This window comes from Erythrolamprus reginae, chromosome 10 (assembly GCF_031021105.1).
Source record: "Erythrolamprus reginae isolate rEryReg1 chromosome 10, rEryReg1.hap1, whole genome shotgun sequence".
Lineage (NCBI taxonomy): Eukaryota > Metazoa > Chordata > Lepidosauria > Squamata > Dipsadidae > Erythrolamprus > Erythrolamprus reginae.
In genome coordinates, this window is record NC_091959.1 from 2,377,532 (window position 1) to 2,398,506 (window position 20,975).

At 41.0% G+C, this 20,975-nt stretch overlaps 1 protein-coding gene across 1 annotated transcript in view; it reads right to left on the minus strand.

Moving 5' to 3' along the window:
* Positions 1-20,975, minus strand: part of LOC139173549 (neuronal acetylcholine receptor subunit alpha-7) — a 50,614-nt gene that overhangs the window by 23,919 nt on the left and 5,720 nt on the right. The window contains exon 3 of the mRNA XM_070763500.1: positions 4,433-4,477. Within this exon, the coding sequence (XP_070619601.1) occupies positions 4,433-4,477 (45 nt within the window). The remainder of the gene's footprint in view (positions 1-4,432; positions 4,478-20,975) is intronic.

The following is a 20,975-nucleotide window of genomic DNA, read 5'->3' on the forward strand; positions in this document are numbered from 1 at the left end:
AGCTTGGTGATGTTACCCAGTTTGGATAATGAAACATCTGCAAGGAACAAGCAAGCTCAAAGACCACCAGGGACCCCTCAACCCTGTCGAGAATGCCGCTTTCTCTCCCTGCTTTGTTCCTTCCTCTACAAGCCTGTTTGAAGAGAAAGGGATGAAGAATCAGGGTCCACTAAACATCGTTCATGGATCTGAATCCATCAGGAGGATTTCAAACCGAGAAGGTCTCACGTGGGTTCCTTCAAAATTTGCAGCCTTCTCTCTGTCATTCGTTTTACCTTCTCGGAGTCACACACTTCTCACCAAATAATTGTTTTCGGCTCCAGTAGGCTGTGTCCCTGGTTACGCTGATCTACTGCGGAGGTGATCATTAAACTTCTTCCTTACAATCTTACCTATCAGTAGGGGTTGCTCTCTATGGATATGCAAGTGGCTCTTCTGACCCAGCTGCTGGACCAAGGAAGACAACACAAACAGCGTCCGAACAAACCTTGTTTTAAAATACTGCTCAAAAAAATAAAGGGAACACTCAAAGAACCCATCCAAGATCTGAATGAATGAAATATTCTCATTGAATACTTTGTTCTATACAAAGTAGAATGTGCACAACAGCAGGTGAAATTGACGGTCAATCAGTGTTGCTGCCTAAGTGGACAGTTTGATTTCATAGATGTTTGATTTATTTGGAGTTATATTGTGTTGTTTAAATGTTCCCTTTATTTTTTTGAGCATTGTATTAAGAAACTACTAATTATCTAACTTATCAGTCATTCTAAAGTCAATGAAATTATAAATCAGTCTTTTGACTCTGTAAAGTACTTAGAAAGGGCTGTAAAGCAGTATATGTCTAAGTGCTATTACTATTGCTATTATTTCTGGGATACGCCCTCTCTAAGTGATGTGCCGGTGCCTGGGGGCTGTTGGGGCCTGGATGGGTGTCAACAAACTCAAACTCAACCCAGACAAGATGGAGTGACTGTGGGTTCTGCCTCCCAAGGACAATTCCATCTGTCCGTCCATTACCCTGGGGGGAGAATCATTGAGCCCCTCAGAGAGGGTCCGCAACTTGGGCGTCCTCCTCAATCCACAGCTCACATTAGAGAAACATCTTTCAGCTGTGGCGAGGGGGGCGTTTGCCCAGGTTCGCCTGGTGCACCAGTTGCGGTCCTATGTGGACCGGGAGTCACTGCTCACAGTCACTCATGCCCTCATCACCTTGAGGTTCGACTACTGTAACGCTCTCTACATGGGGCGACCTTTGAAGAGTGTTCGGAAACTTCAGATCATGCAGAATGCAGCTGCGAGAGCAATCATGGGCTTCCCTAAATATGCCCATGTTACACCAAAACTCCGCAGTCTGCATTGGTTACCGATCAGTTTCCGGTCACAATTCAAAGTGTTGGTTATGACCTATAAAGCCCTTCATGGCACCGGACCAGACTATCTCAGGGACCGCCTTCTGCTGCACGAATCCCAGCGACCAGTTAGGTCCCACAGAGTGGGTCTTCTCCGGATCCCGTCAACTAAACAATGCCGCTTGGCGGGACCCAGGGGAAGAACCTTCTCTGTGGTGGCCCCGGCCCTCTGGAACCAACTCCCCCCGGAGATTAGAACTGCCCCCACCCTCCTTGCCTTTCGTAAGCTCCTTAAAACCCACCTCTGTCATCAGGCATGAGGGAATTAAGATTCCTTTTCCCCCTAGGCCTTTACAATTTTATGCATGGTATGTCTGTACATATGCTTGGTTTTTTATATTAATGGGTTTTTAATCGTTTTTAGTATTGGATTATTTTGTATATTGTTTTATTATTGTTGTTAGCCGCTCCGAGTCTCCGGAGAGGGGCGGCATACAAATCCAATAAATCAAATCAAATCAAATATATTTAGCCACAGTCTTTCCTCCATACTAATCTACCCAGGCTTCATGCTCCGGGGAACCCATGGTCTTTCGAGACTGAAAGATGCCAATGCGATGCATTCAACCACGCTTCAAACATCTAAAGTTGAAGTACCAGAATAATCCAGAATATTTGAGACTTGCTGTCTATTTTCTGATGTTTTGTCACCAGGATCCTTCTCCCCTCTCCTGAAATTTCTGCACTTGTAATTAATCTGTCTTTCAGAGCAGAGCAGGGATTTGAATAGCCGTAACTGCCACACCTCAGCATGCAAAGCCAAGGGGAGCTTAAAAGCCAATTTGGCAGAGAGACAGAAACAGTGGCAAAAAATCAATCCCCAGGCAAGCGTTTTGCACGGGGAAAGGTTGGTTCCAAGCCAACGTAGGCGATAATTGCAGCAACTTCTTTAATGAGACCATTTCGTTGGCTTTTTTGCACTTGGATGTCAATGCCTCCCCTCCATCTCTTCCCCATCTTCAAGGTTCTCGGTGAATTCTGGATTTGCTGTTCTTTGCAACAAAAAAAAAAAGAAGGTAGTAATAACATAGAAATTCGGGTGGTTTTGCCAATGACAGCATGTATGACAAATTGAATTAGCATCCCTTCTCTGCGAGTTTCTCCCCGTGCTTTTCTCTTGCAGAGGCTATGACAGCAGCTGTCATGTCGAGATTCGTAGCCGCAGTTCAAACAAATGGCAATAGACCACAGATGTAGGGAGGAATGGTTCTCCGGCGATAAATCTTCTCTCCGAAAAGGGGGTCCAAAGAAGAGATCCGAAGTGATTGGTTTTCAATCCTGTCCCGTTGTGCCTCTGAGGAGCCATTGCAAGATGGTGCAAATGTTATTGGACCGGTTTTAATATCACTTTAATAATAATAGCAACAGAGTTGGAGGTCTTCTAGTCCAACCCCCTGCTTAGGCAGAAGACCCTACACTACTTCAGACAGATGGTTATCCAACATCTTCTTTAAAACTTCCAGTGTTGGAGCATTCACAGCTTCTTGTGGCAAGCTGTTCCACTGATCAACTGTTCTGACTGTCAGGAATTTTCTCCTTAGTTCTAAGTTGCTTCTCTCCTTGTTTATTATTATTATTATTATTATTATTATTATTATTATTATTAATTGGATTTGTATGCCGCCCCTCTCCGCAGACTCGGGGCGGCTAACAACAGTAACAAAACAGTATAATCCAATACTAAAAAACAGTTAAAACCCATTACTGTATATAAAAACCAATCATACATACAGACATACCATGCATAAAATTTTAAAGGCCTAGGGGGAGAGTGTATCTCAATTCCCCCATGCCTGGCGGCAGAGGTGGGTTTTAAACAGCTTATGAAAGGCAAGGAGGGTGGGGGCAATTCTACTCTCTGGGGGGAGTTGGTTGCAGAGGGTCGGGGCCGCCACAGAGTAGGCTCTTCCCCTGGGTCTCGCCAAACGACATTGTTTGGTTGACGGGACCCGGAGAAGACCCACTCTGTGGGACCTAGTTTCCACCCATTGCTTCTTGTTCTACCCTCAGGTGCTTTGGAGAAAAGGTTGACTCCTTCTTCTTTGTGGCAACCTCTGAGATATTGGAAGACTGCTATCCTGTCTCCTCTGGTCCTTCTTTTTATGCTAGTTTTAGGTATTATTTTATGTATGAATGGGTCCGTTTTACTGCCTGGTCTTCAAACTCCAATTCCCTAACAATGATAGCCTTTGGGAGCAAACGTTTAGCTAGGTTTTGACTGTCTTTGAATAAAGGCACTGTAGAAATGGTTGATTAGAGTGAACTGACAAGGGTTTATGTAAACATGTGACTGCACACAATCTCAACACTATTGTTTCGGTTTTCCTCTGTTTTAGCCTGCTGATGCCACATCCTGATTTAATACAGTACACTCATTTGACTTAACAATCCACCCGACCTACTGATATTATTTTACTGAAAGAGTAGTAGATCCTTGGAACAAACTTCCAGCAGATGTGGTTGGTAAATCCACAGTAACTGAATTTAAACATGCCTGGGATAAACATATCCATTGTAAGATAAAATACAGGAAATAGTATAAGGGCAGACCAGATGGACCATGAGGTCTTTTTCTGCCGTCAGTCTTCTATGTTTCTATGTTTCTACTATAGCTTCCTCCTGACCTATATTTAATTCTTTGATATTTGATATTCTAAAGAAGGTGTTGGACATTTCCACCAGGCGATGGCTGGCAGGGGCCTAAAACCAAGCATTGTTAAAACCCCGTCTGGTGTGACAGACAACTGCGAGACTTTTTTTCCCCCTGCTTGACAGCTGATGCGTGACAGCCATTAATATTTGACAGGATCTCAATTCAGGGTTTCTGATGGAATTCAACTCCTCTCCATCGACCGGATTCATTCATTAACTCCGTCACGGTGAGCTAAGGTTGAGCTAGTTTTCAAACCAAAACCCAATCGGCCATTTAATTAATCCCAACTTTTGCGTTGTCTTCTTGGCTGCGTGAAACAATTACCTGGCTATATTTTCTGACGGTACTTCTGCTTTCTAAAACTTACCATGTGTAGCCACACGTTCGTGGTTAATACTTGATTCTTTTCATCCTGCAAAGCCAAGGGAAGAAATAGACCGAGTCAGATCTCTTTTAGAAGGATACCTTTTCTTTCTCATATGATCTCCCCCCCCACCAAAAAAAATCCCACCTAAAAAATATGGAGCTTCTCCAAGAAGGATGTAAAGAATCAACATGACTGAGAGTTGAAAGGGAACTTGGAGGTCCTCCAGTCCAACCCCCTGCCCAACCAAGAGACTTGTTGTGGTCTGTTCATGTCCTGCACAATTAGCAATGGGCCCAGGGGACTCAGAGACAGTGGAGGTGTGGTACAGGCATCCTATGATCCTGGCACCCGACACTGACAGCGAAGAGGACGTGGTGTCAGAGATTGAATAGCAACCAGGGCCTTCTGCACCTCCTGAGATGAGTGACTCAGGAGAAGAGGAGGAGCCTCTTCTTGATGCTAGGGTGCACAGGGCCTCTAGGAGGCAAGAGTGGTTACTCAGGAGGAGGTTTACTCTTGAGTAGCACTGCTGACTAATGGGCCACACCCTCAGGGGGAGTCACAAGATGCAGAGAACAACATAATTCATCCTAGAAATTTAGTTTCTAGGGAGGGAGGGAAGGGAGGGAGGGAAGGGAGGAAGAGAGGGAGGGAAGGAGGGAGGGAGGAAAGAAGGAAGGGAGGGAGGGAGGGCACTATCAATAGTATTTAGCCCCCCAAAATCTGACTCATCATTTGACCCACCTCGGAAGGAGGGAAGGCTGAGTCAACCTTGAGCCTGGTGAGATTCAAACAACCAAATCGCAGGCTACCGGCAGTCAGCAGAAGTAGCCTGCAGTACTGCCCTCCAACCACTGCACCACTGTGGCTCTTATCACGTGACTGTAGGGATATTACAATGGTTGTAAGTGTGAAAAGCAGCCATAAATCACTTTTTTCAGTGCCCTTGTAACTTTGAAAGGCCTGTTGCAAGTTAAGGTCTTGCCTATATGTGTTGTCTTCCCCAAATATTAATTTCTGTGCTTCCTGTTCTGCTGATATTCTACTTAGCAGCATAGAAAATTTTCTTCATGCAAAAGGCTGGGCTTTGTTTTTTAATCTCTTTTTATTTTTACACCCTCCAGAGCTGACGTCCTGTTTTTAAGCCGCTCTCTTCTCTTCTCCCAAAGCTCTCCCACTTTCGCCATTTCTTTCAGGCCTCTTAATAACAATTGTTTTTAAGTAGAAGCTTCGCCGGTTTATATTTTCACCGTTCTTACACGAGAGGCTTCCCACTGAAGACCGGGATACAAATCTAATTACTGCCATAATTGAATGAACAAAACGAAACGCCCAAATGTCAAGATTGTTATTATTTTTTCCCCCCACTAATTCAGCTCTTAGAACGACACCTAAGTTTGCACAGCTTTTAACAGCCATTCTAATCAAATGTCAAGAATTGCCTTTATGGGGGGGGGGGGAAACTCAACCAAAAAATAGGAAGTGAAAAACCTCAGAGGCGCTTTTTTCTTCCCAACATTGCTAATTTGCAAAGTTTGGCAGAGCACTTAGCGCAGAGTTAGCAAAAGAAGAAAAAAACCCAAAATGTTATGTAGGAACAGCACTTGACTTTAAAAATGCAGAATGCACGCGAGAGCAATCTCTTCCTCTCGGATTATTGCCTTGAAGATATCTTACTCCAAATTCTTTTTCCAGGAATGTTACTCAGCTATGTGTTCTGTCGGGCTCTCTGGTGGACTCCTCCCAAAAATTCACAGGTACAAATTTCAGACACACACACGTTTGAAAATTCAAAACAATGTTCTTTATAATGAAAATTCGCTTAACCTAAGCCCTCTTTTGGTATAGCAAAGAGCCCTCGTCTCCAAACAAACTGGTAATTTGTACAAGTCCCTTATCAGTTCTGTGATACTTAGCTTGCAGCTGTGAGGCAATTCACAGTCCTTCTTCCTTCACAAAGTGAAACACACTTTGCTCTGGTTTAGTTTCAAAGCGGGGAAAAATCAGCACACAAAAGGTCAAAGTCAGTAAAGCAGTCACGAAACACAACGATCAGATAATCCTCCACAATGGCCAAACCCACAGGCTGCTCTTTATAGCAGCCTCACTAATGACCACAGCCCCACCCAACCACAGGTGGCCTCGTTTTCTTTGATAATAATCTCTCAGTTGTTGTTGCCTATGCATCGCTCTCCACATGCATGGCTGTATCATTAACTCTTGTTCTGAATCCAAGGAGGAGGTAGAGAATTGATCTCCTTCTGAGCTGTCTGCCCCACTCTCCTCCTCCCTGTCACTCATGTCTTCTTGGTCAGAGGAGCCTTCATCAGCAGATTCCACCGGGGGCAAAACAGGCCTGCAGTATGTGGATGTCTCCCCCACATCCATAATCCTTGGAGCAGGAGCTGGACCAGAGCTAACCACAACAGCTATGAAAGTAAACTTGCCTTTGAGACTCACCCAGCAAACCAAATTATTCCATAGGCTTTTTCGGCAGATATTTGGTCGTAGCCATTGGATAAATAAATAAATTGCATTTCCAACAGCTAAACTGATTCCGCACCCAATTTCTTAGCAACTGAAGACCTTGGAAAGTCCTCCCCTGAATGTTAACTTACGGGTTTGTTTTCTGTTCTTTTTTTAAAAAAATGTTCCATAAAAGCAACTGCAGCAATTTTCCCTCTGCGGAAAAGTTTACTTCTTAAATCTGGGCGGTAGGGACTCACTCTTCTGGCTCCTTGCAAAACTAAGTCCTTCGTTTTAATAAGTGATCTGTTCCCCTTCACACACAAAATAACAATCAGATTTTTGCCAAGTCCACTTGCAAGCGATTAAAATCAAGCAAACTTTTAATGTGCGCAACAAAAGACAATGATGACAATTCAAAATAACTTTTGCTGCACCCTGTCTGCGTCTTATGCCATTTCTAAATTCACGCTGCACAGCAACAGCCTATAGTAAAAGCACAATCCCGGTTCCCCCCAAGCTGTTGTAAAAATTGTCATTCCGGGTTAGTTTACTATTCTACTGACAATGCATAATTCAGAATTCCCTGCAGGCAAACAGTGTAATCTGGAAAGAAAAGAGTCTAAAACCTAAGAATCAATTGCTTTACATAAAAGGGCCTTCATTGTAGTGAATAACATACTAAAGCAGCAACACTGGGAAGTAAACCTGGCTTTTGGCAACATCCCATAATCTCAGCAGTAGATCCAACTCTGGCACAGTCAGAATATGGACTGGTTTCTTAGAAACATAGAAGATTGACTGCAGAAAAAGACCTCATAGTCCATCTAGTCTGCCCTTATACTACTTCCTGTATTTTATCTTAGGATGGATCTATGTTGATCCCAGGCATGTTTCAATTCAGTTCCTGTGGATTTATCAACCATGTCTGCTGGAAGTTTGTTCCAAGCATCTACTACTCTTTCAGCAAAATAATATTTTCTCACGTTGCTTCTGATCTTTCCCCCAACTAACCTCAGATTGTGCCCCCTTGTTCTTGGGTTCACTTTCCTACTAAAAACACTTCCTTCCTGAACCTTATTTAACCCTTTACCATATTTAAGTGTTTCGATCACTTCCCCCCTGTTCCTTCTGTCGTCCAGACTATACATACTTTCTTTTTCTCCACGATCACAATGTCTGCTGTGTTATGCTTCAGAATTCGGTCAGTCTGAAGTCGGAAGTCCCACCGTAGTTTTGCTTGCTCATTTTTGACCACTTTTTCGGGCTTATGATCCCACCAGTTCTTTGCCACTGGTAGATGGTAGTTCCGGCACAAGTTCCAGTGGATCATTTGTGCCACAGCATCATGTCTATGATGATGATGATGATGATGATGATGATGATGATGATGATTATTATTATTATTATTATTATTATGCATGGAGAAGCAGTTGAGGAATTATTGGTTGATGGGGCAGCTTTTAATTTATTGTTTTAATATTTAAAAAATGCAATTCCTCAACATTAACTAGAGGTGTACCGTGGCTTTCTCCTCCATCCATGGTTGACCTGCTAATGAGTCCTCCACTACAAAGGGTATGTTGCCGTTCAGTTAATTGCAATAACAAGTTAAGTTCAAGTAATTAATGAAGAGATTGTCAGTGAGGTCAAATGAGAATGCCGAGCTATAAATTTCTGTCTAACGGTGCAGAAGCGTCAACGTTATTATCGCCTCTCCTTCAGACAATAAAACCAACTTCCTTCACATCCTCTGGAGGGAACAAGGCCGTTAAACATTAAACAGAGAGGGGTCTTCACCTCTCTTGCCTAAGCAGGGGGTTGGACTAGAAGACCTCCAAGGTCCCTTCCAACTCAATAATAATAATAATAATAATAATAATAATAATAATAATAATAATAAGAAGAAGAAGAAGAAGAAGAAGAAGAAGAAGAAGAAGAACTGGTGGGATCATAAGCCCGAAAAAGTGGTCGAAAATGAGCAAGCAAAACTACTGTGGGACTTCCGACTTCAGACTGACCGAATTCTGAAGCATAACACACCAGACATCCTGATTGTGGAGAAAAAGAAAGTATGGATCATCGACATCGCAATCCCAGGAGACAGCAGAATTGAGGAGAAGCAGCTAGAGAAATTAGTGAAATACGAAGATCTAAAAATCGAGCTGCAACGACTCTGGCATAAACCAGTGAAAGTGGTCCCAGTGGTCCTTGGCACGCTGGGCGCAGGGCCAAAGGATCTCAGCGGACATTTGAAAACCATCGGAATTGACAAAATCTCCATCTGTCAATTGCAAAAGGCCCCTTTACTGGGATCGGCAAACATAATTCGCCGCTACATCACGCAGTCCTAGATGCTTGGGAAGCGCCCGACTGGTGATGAAATACGAAATCCAGCATAGTGATCTTGTTTGCTGTGTTGTATTGACATAATAATAAGAATAATTGTTATTGTTATCACTACGAAGGCAGTAGGCAGCAAACAGATGGGCTGATCAATGGGACCCCATCCAACAAAACGAATGTTTTCATTGGGACCCTCCCTCTGCTGGCTCTAGAGATGGTGGGGTCTGGCAAGGGAAGAAACCCGAATATACCAAGACCGTCATACCTGTACCCGTGAAAATCTACGAAAACAAGTATGTATGTATGTATGTATGTATGTATGTATATATATATTATATTATATATATATATTATATATATATATATATTAGCTGACCATGAGCACTTAAAAACTGAATTGAACAAACTCAAAGATGTACTAATTTCTAATGGATTCAAAGAGAAAACAATAACAAACCTAATCAATAAAGAGACACCCCCCAAAAAACAAGATCAAGAACAGGACAATGGCACCACCATCCTTCCTTACATCAAAGGCACCACGGATAAAATTAGTAAAATTCTACAAAAACATAACATCAAAACCTCATTTTGCACTAACCAAAAAATATCTAATATCCTAAGGAGCCCCAAAGATAAAATCCAATTAGAATACCAAGGTATCTATGAAATCCCTTGCAAAACATGTGCAGCCACATACATTGGACAAACTAACCGAAGAGTGAGCCAGCGCATGGCAGAACATATGAATGCAGTCAAGAAACAGGAGAAGACCTCCTCCCTTGTCCAGCACATTAAAAGAACAGGACACGAAATTGACTTTGAAAAAACTAAATTACTCCACAAAACAGAGAATTTATATAAAAGAATCTCTCTAGAAGCTATTGAAATTGAAAAAAGATCTTTTTGTTTAAATAAACGGGATGATACCTCACGTCTGCCAGAGATTTGGAAACCAGCCTTAAACAAAATAAAAACTTCATTATAATCAATATGTCAATCCTTTAATTATTATGATTTTAGAATTTTATATTTGGAAATCAGACTTAAACAAAACACTTCATAATCTTCATACCATTCCTTCTATAACCATGATTACACCAACCAATCAGATCACGGAAGCATAGTCACCCAATCTATTTGCTACATTCAAAGCAAATCTCCACCCCCACACTACATGCTAAGAAGGAATGTCAGTTGCTAATATTCATTTGCAAAAACACAGAGATTGGAACTCCAGCCTGATGATGGTAAATGTGATTTTACCGAAACGTCGCATAGACATGCAAAACATTACACAGGGCAAAACCCGAACTCAGAACAATCTACATATATATATATATATATATATATATATATATATATATATATATATATATGCGACGTTTCGGTGAAATGACATTCACCTTCATCAGGCTGAAGTTCCAAATCACATTCACCATCATCAGGCTGAAGTTCCAAGCTTCGTGCTGTTGTAAAATGGAATGTTTGCAACTGTCATTTCTTCCTAGTATATAGTGTGGGGGTGGAGATTTGGTTTGAATGTAGCAAATAGATTGGGTGATTATGTTTTAGTGATCTGATTGGTTGGTGTAATCATAATTATTAGAAGGATTGACATGGTGATTTTTATGAAGTGTTTTTTGTTTAAGGCTGGTTTCCAAATTTCAAAATTCCAAAATCATAATTATTAGAAGGATTGACATGGTGATTTTTATGAAGTGTTTTTTTTGTTTAAGGCTGGTTTCCAAATTTCTGGTAGGCGGGACGTGTCATCTCTTTTATTTATGCAAAGGGGGCTCCTCTCAATTTCTATGGCTTCCAGAGCAATTCTTCTATATAAATTCTCTGTTTTGTGAAGTAATTTAGTTTTTTCAAAGTCAATTTCGTGCCCTGTTTTTTTAATGTGCTGGACAAGGGAGGAAGTCTTTTCTTCTTTTTTAACTGCATTCACATGTTCTGCAATGCGTTGGCTCACTCTTCGGTTGGTTTGTCCAATGTATGTGGCTGCACATGTTTTGCATGGGATTTCATAGATTCCTTGGTATTCCAATTGGATTTTATCTTTGGGGCTCCTTAGGATATTAGATATTTTTTGGTTAGTGCAAAATGAAGTTTTGATGTTATGTTTGTGCAGAATTTTACTAATTTTGTCTGTGGTGCCCTTGATGTAAGGGAGGATGGTGGTACCATTGTCCTGTTCTTGATCTTGTTTTTTGGGGAGTGTCTCTTTTTTGATTAGGTTTGTGATTGTTTTCCCTTTGAATCCATTAGAAATTAATACATCTTTGAGTTTGTTCAATTCAGTTTTTAAGTGCTCATGGTCAGCTAAGCGTTTGGTTCTGGTGATGAGAGTTTTGGCCACTGAGGTGATTTGTGTGGGGTGGTGGTGTGAGTGTGCATTTAGATAACGGTTGGTATGGGTTTTCTTTTGGTAGATAGTGTGTCCTAGGCTGCCATTGGGTTTTTTATAGACCAGTACATCTAGAAAGGGAAGTTGATCATTGATTTCTGTTTCCATAGTAAACTGTATTTTGGGGTGTAGGCTGTTGAGATGTGTGAGGAAATTGTCTAGTTTTTCCTTACCATGTGGCCAAATTACAAAGGTATCATCAACATATCTCAGCCAAAGTTTAGGTTTGTATTTGGATTGCTCTAATGCATTATTTTCGAAATATTCCATATAGAGGTTGGCGATGACAGGTGAGAGGGGTGATCCCATGGGGGCTCCCTCTATCTGTTTATATCTTTGTTCGTTATAGATGAAGTATGTATTGGTCAGGCAGTGGTTGGTAAGGTCTAGGATATACAGTATATATATACTGTATATATATGTATATATATCACATGTTTTTGCTGAATTTTTTTAAAAATTAAGGGAGACTAGGATAGCACTATTTCGGCCTTGTTCTGGCCTCATCAGCTAGCCATACCCTTACTGGGATTTGATCCTGGGGCTTCTGCCTTGTAAGGCAGAGAATTAACCTCTAGGCCACCAGATCTGATCCCTTCAGCTTTGTACCAGGGAGGGGCTATATGTTTTTTTTCTGTCGGAATATATATAATATTTGTCAAACAAGTATAGAGTTATATTTTATGTTAACATAACAAAGTATAAAGAAGTGATAAAAAAGGATAATAGGGCAGAAGGACAGGGATGGTAGGCACAATAGTGCGCTTATGCCACACCCCTATAATACTTCAGACAGATGGTTATTCAGCATCTTCTTAAAAGCTTCCTGTGTTGGGGCATTCACAACTTCTGGAGGCAACTTCTGTTCCACTGGTTAATTGTTCTGACTGTCAGGAAATTTCTCCTTAGTTCTAAGTTGCTTCTCTCCTTGTTTAGTTTCCACCCATTGCTTCTTGTTCTACCCTCAGGTTCTTTGGAGAATAGGTGGACTCCTTCTTCTTTCTGGCATTCATGTACAATTAGAGGTTTCATGCATCAACACAATCTGAATGTGCAGCATTAGTCTTGAGGATGAAACAGACCACGTCAACTCTTTCTAAGTGTTTTGAGCACTTAGGAGAACATTTCCAAGATAGTTGCCTTTTCGCACCCAAAACAACCATTTCGACCTGAAAGCGGCCTGTTTTGAATGCCAAATGAGACCCTTCCCATTCAGAGCGACTTAATTCAAAACATTTCACACTTTCCGAGATAGCATAGCAAGGACAAATGCAAATTTGGAAATGTCATTTTCAAAGCAATTGAAGCAAGCACAGTTCTTTCCAAAGTGGGACAAAAGCATTTCTGATACTTGCTGGGTTAAGATGCTTTTCAGTCTGAAAAAATAATGGCGACACAATTGCAACATCAGACCCAAATATTCCTAAGGGCAGAAGAATTGTTCCTGCATTTTGCTGTTCGCAAGGTCTTCAGAAGAGAAGGATTGAGGGGTCGTGATTTCTGACCGTCTCAAAATGGGGGAACATTGTAGTCAGGCGGTAGGAAAAGAGAGTAGAATGCTTGGCTGCATAGCTGGAGGTATCACAAGCAGCAAGAAGGAGATTGTGATTGTACAGAGCACTGGTAAGACCACATTTGGAATACTATGTTCTGGAGACCTCACCTACAAAAAGATATGGATAAAATTGAACGGGTCCAAAGACGGGCTACAAGAATGGTGGAAGGTCTCAAGCATAAAACGTATCAGGAAAGACTTAATGAACTCCATCTGTCTAGTCTGGAGGACAGAAGGGAAAGAGGGGACATGATTGAAACATTTAAATATGTGAAAGGGTTAAATAAGGTCCAGGAGGGAAGTGTTTTCAATAGGAAAGTGAACACAAGAACAAGGGGGCACAATCTGAAGTTAGCTGGGGGAAAGATCAGAAGCAATGTGAGATTCTGCTGCACGAATCCCAGCGACCAGTTAGGTCCCACAGAGTGGGTCTTCTCCGGGTCCCGTCAACTAAACAATGTTGCTTGGCGGGACCCAGGGGAAGAGCCTTCTCTGTGGTGGCCCTGGCCCTCTGGAACCAACTCCCCCCAGAGATTGGCATTGCCCCCACCCTCCTTGCCTTTCATAAGCTGCTTAAAACCCACCTCTGCCGCCAGGCATGGGGGAATTGAGATACTGTACTCTTTCCCCCTAGGCCTTTACAATTTTATGCATGGTATGTCTGTATGTATGTTTTGTTTTTATAATAAGGGTTTTTAACTGTTTTAGTATTGGATTATTATTATATGCTGTTTTATTGCTGTTGTTAGCCACCCCGAGTCTGCGGAGAGGGGCGACATACAAATCCAATAAATAAATAAATAACAAGCAGGAAGAGGGAGATTGTGATAGAGTGCTGGTGAGACCACATTTGGAATACTGGGTCCAGTTCTGGAGACCTCGCCTACAAAAGATATGGATCAAATTGAACAGGTCCAAAGACGGGCTACAAAAATGGTGGAAGGTCTTAAGCATAAAACTGATCAGGAAAACTTCATGAATTCAGAAGTCTGGAGGACAGAAGGGAAAAGGGGGACATGATTGAAACATTTAAGTATGTTCAAGGGTTCAATAAGGTTCAGGAGGGAAGTGTTTTTATTAGGAAAGTGAACCCAAGAACAAGGGGGCACAATCTGAGGTTAGTTGGGGGGAAAGATCAGAAGTAACATGAGAAAAGATTATTTTACTGATGCTTGGAACAAACTTCCAGCAGACATGGTTGGTCAATCCACAGGAACTGAATTTAAACCTGCCTGGGATAAACATAGATCCATCCTAAGATAAAATATAGGAAATAGTCTAAAGGTGGACTAGCTGGACCATGAGGTCTTTTTCTGCCATCAATCTTATTTATTTATTTATTTATTTATTTATTTATTTATTTATTTATTTATTTATTTATTTATTTATTTATTTATTTATATATTTATTTATTTATCAGATTTGTATGCTGCCCCTCTCCGTAGACAATCTTCTATGTTTCTATTTACAAGGAAGCCTTTTGGTAGCCAAGGATTGTGATTTCATGGGTCCTCGGTATTTAACAATCGCCCACCCTCTGTCGGAGACTGTAGTTTATACAACATAATCAGATAAAAGGCACTGCTGAGTCCACATCCTAATTGAATCTCTCTCTCTCTTTTTTTTTTTTTACTGATGCAAGACAAATTACTTTTCTTATTAAGTAATAAAAGTCCTAATGCAGATCTCTAGAAATCACATTTCCACTTCTCCCAAAATGAAATCTGAAGAAGCTATTAAATAGGCTGGTGTATTTCAAATGGGGGAAAAATCCAATAATTACGAAATGGAAGATGTTTAAGAAGTAATGTGGTTTGAAAACTGAGCAAAACCTATATGTGTTTTGAGCAACCTTGGTAGTAGAGTCACGTAGGACACTTCTGCCTTTAGGTCTACCAAAGCTGGTTAAATATAATTTTGATTTAATGGGACGGTCTGTTAATAGAATATATGGAATATGTGCAGACACGGAGCTAATTTGAGGAGCCCTGCTTGGGTTAATGGGAATGTAATGGAGCTTTACACAAATCCAGCTTTTCCATTAATTTCAGAATTGAGACGACATATGAAATGCCAAATACTTGTACCGTTTGGTCCAAATAAGCATTGCCATACACATCAAGCATACTACTCCTTTTTGGGATAATAAATAGTATTCAACGCACAGACACAAAAATAGCAAAGCGAGATGAAAAGGAAATACAGCTAATATTACAAGAGTCACATGATTGGAAAGCTACCGAAATTTGAATGAATGAATGAATGAAGTCCGTTCACTATACCTCTCCATAGTTTTCTGCTGTTGACCAAGACAACTAGACACAAAAACTGTTTTTTTTTGAACGCCATCACAGAGTTGGCCTTCTCCGGGTCCTGTCGACTAAACAATGTCGTTTGGCGGGTCCTAGGGGAAGAGCCTTCTCTGTGGTGGCCCCGACTCTCTGGAACCAGCTCCCCCCGGAAATTAGAACTGCCCCCACCCTCCCTGCCTTTCGTAAACTCCTTAAAACCCACCTTTGCCGTCAGGCATGGGGGAATTGAGACATCTCCCCCAGGCCTATACAATTTAAGTATGGTATGTCTGTGTGTATGTCTGCTTTAATAACGGGGATTTTAATGTTTTCTTTTTTAATCGTTAAATTATTAGATTTGTTATGAACTGTTTTCTATTGTTGTTGTGAGCCACCCTGAGTCTACGGAGAGGGGCAGCATACAAATCTAATAAATAAATAAGGCTGCATTACTATTACTATTAGTCTTCTCATCCTATCTCATCCTATCACTCATCTCCTCCCACTTATGACTGTATGATGGTAACGTTGCTTGGATCCCTATGATTTATATTAATATTGATATTTTTTTTAAACGTATTTTGTGTGTGTGTGCGCGCAGGACAGTTAAATCTCTCCCTAGTTGAAGTTCAGGAAGAAAGGGATCAAGGGAAAAAGCCCACTGCAACAATATTGCCAAAAAGGCTTCAAGAGTTGTCAACCTAATCCTATGTAGCTTCTTCTCCAGTAATCCCACACTACTAACCAGAGCATACAAAACTTTCACCAGATCAATACTTGAATACAGCTCATCTGTCTGGAACCCACACCGCATTTCAGACATAAACACTTTAGAAAATGTCCAGAGATTTTTTCACTAGAAGAGCCCTCCTCTACGTACAACAGAATACCCTACACAACTAGATTTAGAAAGCTTAGAACTACCTCTCCTTAAACACGATCTAAGCATAGCCCATAAAATCATCTCCTACAACTTCCTTCCTGTCAACGACTACGTCAGCTTCAACCACAACAACAGACGAGCACACAACAGATACAAACTTAAAGTAAACTGCCCCAAACTCGACTGCAGGAAATACGACTTTAGTAACCAAGTAGCTGATGCATGGAACTCACTACCGAACTCTGTAGTATCATCACCTAACCCCCAAAACTTTTCCCTTAGACTCTCCCCACTGTTGACCTCTCCCAATTCATAAGAGGTCAGTAAGGGCCGTCCGTAAGTGCACCAGCGTGCCTTCCGTCCCCTGTCCTAATGTTTCTTTCTTACTAGTATCATGTATATAAATATTATTATATCTTTGTATACCACCAATACGTACTTGACTAAATAAATAAAACAGTCTTTGTCAGTTTGGGTCCATCCCTTTGGAACAAGCTACAATGGAGATCCAGATGTTGCCTTTTTTTAATGGCATCTAAGAGCACCATAAAACAGAGATTTTTGCTGATGCTTAAATCTAGAAAATAGCTGGGATTTGGGGCTGGCTTGTTTTTAATGGAGGTTGGCTTCTTTTTAATGGCTTTAATTGTTGGTTTTATGGTTCGAGAGAATAGCATCCCTAGGGTTGGTGGGTTGGTTGGGTGGATGGGTGGGTGGGTGGTAATGTGCTATCGGTTGGCATTGACTGTTAGCAAAGACATACTTTTCTCCATGGGGAATTGTCTCCAACCTTCTGGTCTTTAAGAGTATATCCATTACCACTATGATTGAATCCTTCCATTTTTGGTTGATCATCCCTTTCTTCTGTTTTCCTTCCACAGCACTACAGGATTCTCAAGAGATGAGGTCACCATGGATACCCATCCTTTCAAATGAAGATATTGTAAACCCTCAGGTGCCCATATTGAAAGCACACGGATATAAGAATGCATAAATACATCCTTTGATTTGGGACTCTCCAACCCTCCAATGGACAAGATGCCATCTCTTCTCCACCGCCTCTTTATTCATGGAAATGATGCACTATAAATTCATAAAAAAAGGGGGGTGGGTTCTGCTGCCAACCATCCTTCCACTTAGGAATCCACTATGCAAATTTCTCCGCAACCAAAAACATTTGTTCTAGCCCCTGAGCTTACATAAAATTCAAAACAACACAAGGCAAGGACACTTGAACCGTGCACAGCTGAGGCATAAACATTACGAGCAAGGATGTAATTCTATGGCATTAAATGCTTAATGGTGATCATAACTATCTCACGACATCTGGATTTGCTGATCCCGTTGTTTTAGGCGCGAAAGGAAGCTTTATATTTCAGCCCTAGTCATCCAAAGCAATCCATCACATGCCAGCTATCCTGTAGGATTTCCAGTCAATTTTTCCCAGGCCTCCTTAATCACAGCTGACTCATTACTAAATGCCCAATTTACATGCATATAAAAATATCTTTGGAATTCATGATGCCGCCGTACCTATTTCGGCATTGCAAACACCAGCAATTTAGCTTTTCTGTTTGGTCCAGACCGATTGTTTCTTCCTTTTATGCAAATTGGCCTTATTTTGGCAGCAATTGGAAATAGCATTTTTTTTCCCCTCTTAGAAAGAAGGGAGAAAATAGGAGATGTTGAAGAGTTGTGTGGAACTCTGCACAGAAACAGAATGGCTTTTAAGAAGCTGGAGAGGTTGCTTGGGGAACAGGTCCAACTCTGCTGAGATGATGATGATGGAGAATAGAATAGAATGGAATTGAATGGAATGGAATTCTTTATTGGCTAAGTGTGATTGGAGACACAAGGAATTTGTCTTTGGTGCAGATGCTCCCAGTGTACATAAAAGTAAAGAGACATTTGTCAAGAAGGAGGAGGAGGAGGAGGAGGGGAAGGGAAGGGGAAGTAAGAAGATGGAAGAAGGGAGGAGAGGGAGAAGGAGGAGGAGGAGAAGAAGAAGAAGAAGAAGAAGAAGAAGAAGAAGAAGAAGAAGAAGAAGAAGATAAATGATACATAGTCATTTTGCTTTATGTATCCCCTCCCCTTTTTATCTTCAATAAAGATTATATTTTCTTTTGAAGAAGAAGAAGATGATGATGATGATGATGATGATGATGATTTCCTCTACAGAGGAATCATTGAGTCTGTCATCTGCACCTCTATAACCATCAGGTTTGGTGCTGCAACCCAACAAGACTGACACAGACTTCAGAGGAGAATCAGAACTGCAGAAAAAACAATTGCTGCCAATCTGCCTTCCATTGAGGACCTGTAGACTGCAAGAGTCAAAAAGAGGGTGGGGAAAATATTGACTGACCCCTCGCATCCTGGACACCAACTGTTTCAACTCCTACCCTCAAAAGGTCGCTATAGAGCACTGCACACCAAGACAACTAGACACAAGAACAGTTTTTCCCCGAACGCCATCACTCTGCTAAACAAATAATTCCCTCAACACTGTCAGACTTTCTACTAAATCTGCACTTCTATTCTACTAGTTTTTCTCATCATTCCTTTCACCCATTTCCTCCCATGTTGACTGTATGACTGTAACTTGTTGCTTATATCCTAAGATTTTTATTAATATTGCTTCTTCATTGCTTATTTGACCCCTATGACAATCATTAAGTGTTGGACCACATGATTCTTGACAAATGTATATTTTATTTTATGTACGCTGAGAGCATCTGCACCAAGACAAATTCCTTGTGTGTCCAATCACACTTGGCCAATAAAAAATCTATCTATCTATCTAAGAAGAAGAAGACCACCAGAAGCTGGATGGTTAAACTTGGTTAGAAGGACAATGGGGACCCCATTGGAAGATCTGAAGGACTAGATGATGCAGAAATCTTCAGGGAGAAATGATGGGTGGTTGCTAAGAGTCAACAATGACTTAATGGCACGTCACCCAACAATTAGAACCATATATCTGCAGATATTCCTCCGCTTACAAAAAAAAATCTGCGCACATGGTTTTTTTACTCCTGCATACGCATAGGTTTTTTGGCTTTTGCCCATGCATAGAAGCAAATAATCACCGATATCACACACACACCATAGCAACCCCCTACTGGTGCAAGTTGAGAACTATCTGTACTTGGAATCGTAACTACAAGGCACATATTTTTATAAAAAATATAATTCTGCATTGGCACAAGTTCAGAGCAGTACGAGAGAGTTTGCCGCAGGACCCAACGAGGGAAATTTTTCAAGGTGTTGGAAACCTTACAAGTTTCCGACTTTGGACTCGGAAGTGGAGCAAGTCTGTAAAACACTTTTTGAATTATTATGTCACTGTGGGCCCTCCCTTCTTTTGTCCCCCCACCCCGAATAAAAGAACAAAGGGAGATATCTGGAACTCCTCTCCTAAACACTTAAAAGCTTTTTAGCTTATTTTTTTTCCTCCTTCACTCAAAATGCCCAGGAGCAAATTCTAAAGAGGAGAAAAGTAGAAAGCGAAGTTCATACCAACCGGCCTTCAAACGGCAAACAATTAAAAGCCCAAAACCAGCCCGAGTAACATTCTCGAAGGATGAATGAAGGTAACGGAGCCAATTGGGGTTTGATAAGCAAGTTATTGGTCTTTCGGCTCCGACTTCCGAATGAGATTCCAAAGTTAGCAGCGTTGGAAGCTTCTTCTGCAGCTGTTTAATTCTTTTTCTCTTTGTTTTAAAAATCTGCTTTCTCTTTCATTCCTTTTTTTTAAGAGATATCCTTTGAATCTTTGCAAAAGATCTTTGCAAAGTTTTATTATTTTATTTTATTTATTTATTTATTTATTTATTTATTTATTTTGTCCAATACACAATGAGGGTTTTAGTAGGTATATATCTATGTACACATAGTAAAATACATGATGAAGGTTATAGAGGAGATACTCATAGTAAAATATATCTAAGAAATAATAGGAAAAAAAATAAAGTAATAGAACATATCAATGAAAGAATAGAAGAAGAGATATAGGAATAGAAGAAAGGTATAGGAGATATAGGAGAGCAATAGGACAGGGGACGGAAGGCACTCTAGTGCACTTGTACTCGCCCCTTACTGACCTCTTAGGAATCTGGAGAGGTCAACCATGGAGAATCTAAGGGTAAAGTGTTGGGGGTTTGGGGATGACACTATGGAGTCTGGTAATGAGTTCCACGCTTCGACAACTCGGTTACTGAAGTCATATTTTTTCAGTCAAGTTTGGAGCGGTTAATATTAAGTTTAAATCTGTTGTGTGCTCTTGTGTTGTTGTGGTTGAAGCTGAAGTAGTGGCCGACAGGCAGGACGTTGCAGCATATGATCTTGTGGGCAATACTTAGATCTTATTTAAGGCGTCTTAGTTCTAAACTTTCTAGGCCCAGGATTGAAAGTCTAGTCTCGTAGGGTGTTTTATTTCGAGTGGAGAAGGGCTCTTCTGGTGAAGTATCTTTGGACATTTTCAAGGGTGTTAATGTCTGAGATGTGATATGGGTTCCAAACAGATGAGCTGTATTCAAGGATGGGTCTGGCAAAAGTTTTGTAAGCTCTGGTAAGTAGTGTGAGATTGC